The sequence below is a fragment of the Schistosoma haematobium genome, chromosome 2 (genome assembly GCF_000699445.3).
Source record: "Schistosoma haematobium chromosome 2, whole genome shotgun sequence".
In the NCBI taxonomy this organism is placed as follows: Eukaryota; Metazoa; Platyhelminthes; class Trematoda; order Strigeidida; family Schistosomatidae; genus Schistosoma; species Schistosoma haematobium.
Window position 1 is genome coordinate 43,236,629 of NC_067197.1, and position 11,154 is coordinate 43,247,782.

Genomic DNA, 11,154 nt, shown 5'->3' on the forward strand with positions numbered 1-11,154 from the left:
TTGTCCTCTCAATTTCGTAAACAACAGTAATGATGCGAGAAGGCATTAAGTAAAACTTCCCTGACAGTGGCTGCATACGTATGGTCATGTAAGAGCATTTGAAGAAGGAGAGCTAACTCTCCCCACTCTCGACCATACCATAACATTTAAGGTTTTAAGACTTAAGCTTTCATTTGCAAGACTAAAGATCGGGGATGAGTACTGCGGTGGAGTCTCATACTAGAACAAAACAGCTTTCCAGAACTTCCAGGATTTTAATGATGATTCAAATGAAGATCAGTTCATTCCTTAAACTATGAACATTCTACAATGTTTAAAAATCTGTTAAAACCAAAAACTTAGAATGTACTGCATAGATTTCGGTGTCTATACATTACATAGGAAGAAACCTTTTAGTCTCAAAACAGACAAACTCAAAACGTATGATATAACTTATCTATAATAAGTTGGCAACATGAAGAATGTAACATAAGAGCGGAACAGTATAGACAGACGGATTAGTTAGTTAGTTAGTTAATATGGTGTGATAAATTAGGTCAGAATAGTCTATCTATTCTATCTACAATGAATAATAACTTCGATATTATAACAGACTTTTGACCTTTATAAATAATTTCAATGTCTATTGAGTATAGACTATCTTTGATCATTTTGATGATATTCATTATTGAACGAATTATAAACTCATACAAGTTGAGTTTTGTTTATTCTATCATAGAGATTATTTATTTCAGTTGCTAACCGAATACCTACCAACCTGTATTGAACCTGATATTCAAAAAAATGATCTTCATTAATGAATCAATACCGGGATCTTCTATCTCATAAGCGGGATTTGAACTATTGAGCTTTAATTATTCATATAGAGTTCATTCATAATGTATTGTAACAATTTATTCTAGGATGTACTATTCTACAATCTCTGTTTGTATTCATTGTGAGAATATACATAAGGATACTTAGGTCAGTCAGGGTTACACTTTAGTCGATTAAAGTTACACCGTAGGTTAAACTGATCACTTGACACCTTTCCCAGTTATTTGTACTTATATAAATAATAAATATTAGTGTTACGTAATGGAAAGGTTATTTCAATAAGAGAAGTTAACATTATTCAGTAGGATATATCACTATTGACAATACCAATTGAGTCGGATACATATTCATCACATACTGTATGAAGACACAAGAATGTTTGATGAAACTAATTATGAGATAGTAGTGAAGAGGAAGACCATAGAACACATTACACCGAGAAATGGTGACGGACATGAGAAAAATGAACAAAAAATTGGATAGAACTAGAAAAGAAGGTCCAAGACAGAGTGGGTTGGAGAATGCTGGTCAGCAGCCTATGCTCCATTAGGAGTTATAGATGTAAGTAAGTGATTAAGAGAAGAGCTACATCTGAAGAGGATAGTTTTGTTCAAACTACATCTTCTTGACATGATGGTTTAATTATGAAAACATCAGTTTCTTTCTAGATAAAATGATCAAAATGAAATTCACATAGAAACCAACTAGGAGTAGCTCTTCACAAATGTCTAGTAATTTCAATAGTTTAGATCATGAGTCAATTGAAGCTAGACCACCATGGAAAACCTGGAAACATTGGACAACCGTTTCGTCGTATTATAGGACAATTCAGAAATGCGCATCCACGATCCCACTCGCTGAATTCGAACCCAAGAACTTCGGTCTCTCACGTGAACGCTTTTATTAAGATCACGAATCGATCTCAATTAGACAACCACTGAAAGCTAAGCGACGACAATCCCACTAGTGTACAATAGCATATCAAAAGTTGTTAAGTTCTAAATGAAATGAATAGGAAACTTCTGTCTCAACCTATTGTAAATCCTTTCATAACATACATATAAGTTGATAGATATAGTGAATTTCAATAAACTTCATCAACATGAAGAAATAACAACGAACACCTCTCTTATCATCCACATCACATCATAATCATTATAATGACAAGTGTCTACAATGTAGTGGTAGTAGTAGTAGTAGTAGTAGTAGTGGTGTGGTATGTGTTACTGATGTCGACAGATAGAAGTTGTATGGATCATGAATGAGAAGTGAAATGCCTGGCAGCAGAAGGTTAAGAAGATCAAAGAAAAGAGAACGAGAACAAAGAGAGTGATTGGTGTGGAAATGAAGGAACAATCAATTCTGAGACAATTGATTGACATTTTGCAAATGAAGTATCTACAGTATAATTCTCAGATTTTACTAAGAGATTCTGTAATTTTGTTTTCAAAAACATTTAGTTGTTCCTCATTTGTTTCCTCGTTTACTACAGTGATAGTAATCAAAATAGCCTAAAATAAATCATAATTCTGACTCGTTTGAAAAAGGGGTAATTAAATAAATGAGAAATTTATTGTCATCAGCTTCATTGTCATGACAACTAGGCATCTATACAACGGACAACAGGATTGAATGCGGGTGAATTTACTGACACGAGGAACATTACTCTCATCTGTTTATGCCCTTGTGGGTGTGTGAGTATGGGTGTGGATGTGGATTTCATACATTAATATTTAGGGGTCATCATTATCATCTGATCTGTGAATTCTGTGTGTGTGTCTGTGTGGGTGGGGTGGGTGTGTATCCAAGAGACATATGCAATTATTCATAACTCTACCAAACTGTCTGTATCGAGTTTCAATGTACAAGTTAACACCTACTACTAACTTCATAACATGTGATTTTCATTTTTCTAATACAATAATATGGAACAGTCAACTTTGTGTTGGTGATTGCATGATGCGATATCTGAACTCAAATAAACCTACTCAGTGATAACAATGAAATAGGTCAATATGCATGAAGTGAATACTTTCCATAGAAAGTGAAATATGAACACTTTGTAATGAGAGCATTTACAAAAGATTCAATATGGTGACTTGTAGTTGATCAAGCCAACCATAGCGATAATGTTCAAATAAGGTAATGAACATAGTGAATGATTTAATGTGAAATTACCAATGCAGTGTGTTGCTTCTCAATAGATTATATACATTTGATGGAGTTTTGTTCTCTGAGCTGGATGGTTTGATCGTGGAACTTTCGTCGTTCTCCTGATGATGTCGTTCAGAAGAACGATGAGAGCTCCACGATCAAACCATCGAGCTCAAAGAACAAAACTTCATCGACATCATCCATCTGAGTTATAAATCTTCTCCAACATCTCAAGATTATATACTCTTTATTTATTTATTTATTTGAATACATAAATATTGGTACAATGAGGCATTGAATACATATACGCCACACAAGTTAGTTGGTTTGTGTGTGTTGGCTGTGATACTGCCCGGGTGATTTTCTAAGGGGATCACACCCGGAGTCATTCGATCTAAAGGTCTAATCCATAAGGCAATGGAGCAATATCGAGCGATTTAGTCCCATGGTAGCCGGTGACCAATAATTGGTTGATACACCATTTATTCCTTCAGGATCGTGGAGCCCATGTGCCCGTGTCCACCTACGCGGTTAAAGCGTCGGACATTTGCTTTTTATCTTCTTAATTTCGTAAACAACAATAATGCCGCGAGAAGTCAGTGAGTAAGACATCCCTGACCGTTGTTGTATACACGTGGCCATATGAGAACATTTCGAGAGGGTGAACTCACTCTCCCTCCTCTCAACCGTACTATGGTATTCGAGGGCAGGAACGGATGAATTCAATAAACTACACAGCATATAGATTATATTCTTATTATATTTTTATTCTTATAAAATATAATTCATAATCATCGCTATTGTAATTCTACTTTTCACTTTATCATCCGGGTTCTTTTCTTCTTCTTCTTCTTTAATGTCTCTTCATGAATGTTTATTATAGTTACATGAAAGAAGATGAATCCATCCAGCAACAACAACAAGGAAACACTATTGACTAGGTAACAATAAATTATCCTTAAAATCAATAAATTTTTTTGGTTTGTTTATTGATAAGTTTTCTTTACTTTTCCCTTCCACCCCTCCCCTCCCCCTTCCACGTAATAAATATATAGATAAATAATTACCATAGAAAATAAACAATTGTTTTTCTTGACCGGATATTCAAAAATATTGATTAAATTAAAAGAAATTAATTATCATGGTAAATAAGTAGTATATGGTAGGAGTAATAGTAGTAGTAGTAGTAGTAGTAGTAGTAGTAGTAGTAGTAGTAGTAGTAGTAGTAGTAGTAGTATATAAGTCTTATTATTATTTATGATACTGATATATAATAAATCATTATTGAATAAATACTGTTCTCTCTTAGTTATACTGGTAGTTAGTCATAGTTAATCTTAAATTTAGGATATTTGAAAAGATGTAAATGTGTAGATGTTCAATCTAGAAGCATTGGACGATCGTTTCGTCTTATTGTAAGACTCCTCATCAGTACGCATCCACGATCCCGCCTCATGAGATAAGAACCCAGGAAATATCAGTCTACAATCTCCACAAAGCCACTTCTGGTAATAATAGTAATAGTAATAATAATGTACTCTTAACTCCTGATCAATTTCTGAGAAGAATGTGTACCTTTAATCAAGTAAAGAGTAACTCTGACTAAGATAAGTATCCTGATATATAGATTTCCGAAATGAATACAAATGGAGTAAGTTCACTTTCATATGGGATTAATAAAATATATTATTAATGAGTTCAATATTAATAATGAAGTAAAACTCAATAGTTCGATTCCCGGTTGTATGATAATGAATGTGTACTGCTGAAGAGTCCTATACTAGGACGAAATGACTGTTCATTAATTTCAGGTTTAAAATGATGCTCTAACATAGATTGACTCATGAATTTAACTATTAAAGTTACGTGATTATCAAATAGTTCTTAGATCTCTGTGATTCACTAACAGCTAATATCAATTATGACTTATGGCGGGGGAGCAAGGGTAGGTTGAAGTGGATTAATAATTAGCGAATTGTAACATCATTCTACATTCTGATGTATAGTATCTATAATTTTGTTGTTGTTGAATATTTCAATTATTTATCAAATCTTTTTAAGAAAAAAGAACAAGAGACAGATATACTGAACCTTATGAATAATGGATAAGACGATAAGAAAAATCATTGAACTGGTTAAACTCGAAGAAATCTTCTTTGATTGAAAATAGAAGATGGATATTGACTCTTGAAAACATTTTAATAAGCGCTAATTTTTTTATCATGAGTCAATTGAAGTTTGACTACCATGGTAAACCTGGAAGCACTGAACGGCCGTTTCGTCCTATTGTGGGACACGTCAACAGTACGCATCCACGATTCTGCCTAGCGAGATCTGAATCCAGGACCTATCGGTCTAAAGAGCAAACACTTAACCTTTAAACCATTAAACTGGCCAACATTCAACGACGTTAATGTCTAATTTAAACGTATTGTACTGAATAAACTTATTATGATTACTAATGAATAGATTTTCCTATGGAAATTATTGAAAATGATAAAGAACCAACAAGATGATCAGTTCTAGTATGAAGTTACAACTTTAGATGAGACAGTTAGATGTTGCTATAATCAATATACTTTGAAGTTGTTCAGGTAAAGTAAAAACTTTATTCATTTCAGTAGACATTCGTTAGAAAAAAAAGTATACATCCACTTTGAAGTAGATTCATACTAGAACTATTCATACTGGAACTTCTCTGATGTAAATGGATGGAAATAAAAGTAGAGAAATAAAGTGTGAAAAGAAGAGCTGTTGATAATGGTGAATTGAAAGATAACTATAAAAAAATAGCTGGATACGACACATTTATTGAATATTGTAGAATTGATGAGTACATTTGGCCTGTATTTACAATTCCGTACGCGGAACTCGAACCCTAGACCATCAGTCTCAAGCGTGAACGCTTAGCCTGTAAATCACTGAGCCGACATTCAACGGTATTAATATCTAACTTCAGTCGACCCATGAATGATTGTACAATCATTCTTCCATTGTCTGTGGTAGATACTTGTATCTATTCGATACGGCTTCTCACTAGAACTCCAGGAAATCATCTTGGAGTCAGTCATTAGTGAGTACATGATGATTATGATCAAAATAAGGTTTCTGGAGATTGTAGTAATTTTAATAGTTGAATTCATGAGTCGATCTAATCTAGATCATCATGAAAAAATCTGAAAGTATTGGACGGCCATATCATCCTAGTATGGGACTTCTCAACAATGAGTATTTATGATCCCGCATACAGTATAGTGACCAACTCATGAATTCAATCAATAAAGTCACTATAATCTTTACAAACTCCATTCTAATCATAATTTTAAAATTGTTGCTATGGTTATTTCTTTCAAAATTGATTATTAGATTCTCATGGATAATGTTAATTATGAAATCATTATGAATGAATGAATTATGTAATCATTTAATTAATTAATGAACATAAACATTGTCCTGGGTTCGAATCTCGCGAGGTGCGGGATCGTGGATGCGCACTTCTCAGAAGTCCTGTACTAGGACGAAACGGCCGTCCAGTGCTTTCAGGTTTTTCATGGTGGTCTAGCTTCAATTGATTCATGATTTCAATCTGTGAAATTTTTAAAATCTCCACAAACCCCTTCCGATAAAATTCATTACTCGAAAAAACATATTGGTCATTATACGGAATTATCGCTTTTTAATGGAGGGTGAGCATTATCAAATTTATTTCTGACAATTATAGATAGAAATTCACCCTACCCCCCTATATACCCTGATACGGTCGACAGTGGGGAGAGTCAACTCTCCCACTTCAAATGCTCTCACATAGCTACGTGCATGTAGCCAATGACAGGGAAGTCCTACTCACTACCTTCTCTCATCATTATTGTTGTTTACGAAATTGAGAGGACGAAAAGTGAATATTTGGCACTTTATCCGAGTTTATGGATACGGAGTATCCACCTAGGGGAGTTGGAAAACCCTCATTCCAAACCAATGGTGTGCATGGGCTCCAGGCTCCTAAGGGAATCAATGACGTATGAACCAATTATTGGTCACCGTTCACCACGTGACGGCAGCTCTTGACTTTGCTTCGCTACCTTGTGGATCAGACTTTTAGGTCGAATGGCTCTGGGTATGTCCTCTTAAGAAAACCACCTTCGATTTAGGCACCCGGATTTATTTAGCGCATATGGATTTAGTGCCTCCTTGAACCAATGTTTATGTGGTTAAATATTTATAAATTCGACGACAGTAGGAGAAACATCTTTATCTAATATTCTTTAAATTGTTAGACTGAAAATTTCATAGATCTAGTAAGGATCTGTGACCAGTTAAGTGTAACCATGTCGGATGAGTGGTAGGTACCCACCAAAGATAATGAAAATAACCACACAATACTATTAAATGGAATAAACGTGAAAATCTTAATCATTATTATCGATTTATTGATCTAAATGTCATGATCTCACCCTGTAACTTGGACATTTTGAGTAAAATCCATGATTGGATCGTGGATGTACGTTACTAAGGTGTCATATATTGATTGCCTAATGTAGGTTTCTTTGTGATCTTAATATCATTTAATAACTCAGACAAAACCTTTTGTGTAAACATTGAAAAAAAAGAGATTTTACCCTATATTCATTCATTCATGCGCACTGCTGAGTAGTAGTTCCACAATAGGACGAAATGGACATCCAATGCTTCCAGGTTTTCAATAGTGGTCTAACATCAATCAATTCATGATCTCAGTCAAAAATTTAATCATCTCCACAACCCCTAAATTGATATTTTGAAGAATTTACCCAATTAATTAAAGAAAGGAGAAGAATCAACTGTTGAAGTTGTTAGTGTCTAAAGCACTGTGTTCGAATCCCACAGTAAAAGTGTGTATGTTACAATTTGACAGATGACAATATTCAAATAGTAAGAAACATGTGTATTCAACTCTATTAATAAACTACATTTCAATCTTGCTTATAACTAAATACACAATATCACAATCATCTATTCATGATACTTGAATACTAAAAAAAGATTCATTAATGTGTAATCATGAATGTCAATGAGTTTTCTAATCATAAAATATACTCTGCAAAGATGAATAGTGGCTTGCAGTGGAATCCATGACTCGTCAGATGAATGTACTTGCACCTCAGAGTTGATGTTCACTCCAGCCAGAACTTGAACCTAGTACCGTTCGCTTCAACTATCATCATGTTATCCACTTAGCTACCGTATCTTGGTAACCATTTGCTTATGCTATGAGATCCCAGAGTGAACATCAACTCTGAGATGTAGGTACATCCAGCTGACGAGTCCCAAATAGAACGAAACGTGTGTCCCTGATTCTACGGCTAACTACTATCCATCTTTGCTTAGAATGCTTGTGTGAATTAAGGCAACATCTAAGCAATCTACACAGGAAGCACATATACCATTAAGAGACTAATCATTTACAGTCCTAAACATCAACAGGAAGATACAAGTAAACAATGAATGAATAAAAACATAATATCTTGTTCTATTCAATCCCATTTAATAACATTAAATATATTTGAAGGGGTTTTGTGAATATTATAGTAATTTTAATAGTTGAGATCATGAATCGATTGAAGTTAGACCACGATAGAAAACCTGGAAGAACTGGACGGCTATTTCATCCTACTGCGGAACTCCTTAGCAGTGAGTATTGAATCTTGCAAGGCAGAATTGAGGATGTATACTGTTGATGAGTTCTACAATAAAATGAAACAGTCATTCAGTACTCTCAAGTTTTCAGTGATGGTGCTAACATTGATCGATTCATCATCTCAACTATTGAAATATAATATTTATATAAAAAATATATAATTATACTACTTACTTTCCCTCTTATTCCATAATTTATACCACTCTGATCTAATAACTTTGTATGTGTACGTGAATCTATAATATTTTCAATTATTTTATTTGGTTGACACATCATTAAAGGATTATATCGATTTGGATGATGTTGGTGAGGATGCTGTTGTTGGTTGTGTTGGTGGTGGTGGTGGTGATTATGTTGGTGATGGTGATGTGTAGGGGACATTAATAATTGAATATTATGATCATCTTGTTCATCATATACTTGATTTAATTCATTTTGTAAATTATATAATTGATTTCTATTATTTGTATATTTTAATAGATTTAAACAATCATTTTCAATGAGATGATTAGGATGATGATGGTGTTGCTGTGGTGGTGGTGGTGAATGAGTAAGACGTTGAGAATTTTTTATATTTTTATTATCATTTATAATCATTTGTTGATCATGAATATAATCTGGATCTTCTTCTTCGTCAATCTCTTCGTCGTCATCATCATCACCATCGGCGTCATTATCATCATTATCATCATCATCAATATCATCATCAACGCCATCCTCTTCTTCATCTTCTTCATCATTCTCCTCTCGTACAGTATTATCACAAGTAGTTTCTCTATTATTATTTACTTTCATTATATCATCATTGAAATCATGATCATCATCATCATTATAATGATGATGATCATTAGTTTTATCATTACAAACATCACTAACATCATTTAATAACTCTCTATCTTGTATTATAGACATAATCATTGATTTAGTTGTATTACCATGGTTGCTGATAGAAATATCAGTAGTAGTAGTAGTAGTAGTAGTAGTAGTAGTAGTAGTAGTATTATGATCATATTTATGATTATAATTTCTATTTTGATAATCCATTTGTGTAATGTTTATATCATTATGTAAATGATTTTCAAGTTTCATTCTTTTATGTTTCCAATTTTTATTAAATTTACCATTGTTATCATCATGATGATCATGTTCAACAATATAACCGTCATCATCATCACCATGACCTTCATCACCGCCACCACCGTCGTCGTCGTCATCATCATCATCATCATCATCATCACCATCATCATTGTCATGATTGATATTGTCACTATTCACGGTATCTATTTTATTCATCTGATATGAATAAGTATCATGATGAAGTAGAGAAGTTGGTGGACAATGATTATTACGATCATGGAATGTTTGGTTCCTTTGATCTAATGATAAACTATTCGTAAATTTACGTAAATTTGAAATAATTCCAGTATAATTCTCTTCTATTTCATTATTCATAATTATTTCTTTATTATCATTTAGAATATGTTGAGATATAATTGGAGGATTCGTTGTCGGTGTCGGTGTCGTCGTCGTCATCGTCATCGTTGTTATAGTAGTATTGGCAGTAGTACTGATAGTAATTCCTTCTTTTCTATCTATAGAATATGGAGTTAAATTATTTAAAAAATAATTAGTGGATTGATATAAAAAGGAATTATTCAGAAAAGGATCAATACCATTATTATTATTATTATTATTATTATTATTATTATGTACAGTATTCACAGTATCAATCTCATCCATACTGTTATCATCTATCGTCTGTTGTATACTACTATTAGTAGTATTTGTTGTACAATTCGTAGTAGTAGTATTAGTAGTATTAGTAGTAGTATCCAATGTTTTCATTAACCATGATTGATTTTGATTAACATAATGTAATGGTATCATACTCTCTGAATTAGAAGAAGGTATAAATTGACTAGAATTTATACAATTTAATAATGATGAATTCATCTGTTGACGTATTCTATCCACTGATTTCGATGAGGATGAGGATGAGGAGGAGGAGGAGGAGGACGACGACGACGAGGAGGACGAAAAGGAAGAGGAAGAGGATGAATTACAGTATGACATAGTAGTAACAGTTAATGCTGAACATGAATCATTCATAATTAAATTCAATGTTTCATGAATTTGATTTGGAACAATCGTTTTATTATGATTCATTGAACAAGTAATCATTGAATGAGTTTCATTATTATTTAATATCGTTTCATGTGTTGCCATCATTCAATTATTATAAGTAGTATTAGTATTATTATTAGTAGTAGTAGTAGTATATAATTCCTGAACTGAAAAATATCCCAAATTGATCAAGATCAATAGAATTCTTTGTATTTACATGGAATCATTTGTTTTCTTGTTGCTATGGCTATATATACTACTTAAATATGTTCAATAATCTTCTCTCTCTATATATATATTCCATTGAAATAATAGATCTATAAAGAATTCATTCTATTCAATAATAATGAATCTATTCTCTATGTAGATCATCATATAGATCTGTT

The 11,154-nt window shown here is 33.0% G+C and overlaps 1 protein-coding gene across 1 annotated transcript in view; it reads right to left on the reverse strand.

The window, feature by feature from the left end:
• Positions 1-10,873, reverse strand: part of MS3_00010844 (uncharacterized protein) — a gene marked incomplete at both ends in the record, with an annotated part of 31,592 nt that extends 20,719 nt beyond the window's left edge. Inside the window, one exon of the mRNA XM_051219249.1 lies at positions 8,819-10,873. Within this exon, the coding sequence (XP_051068492.1) occupies positions 8,819-10,873 (2,055 nt within the window). The remainder of the gene's footprint in view (positions 1-8,818) is intronic.
• Positions 10,874-11,154: the final 281 nt, after the last annotated feature.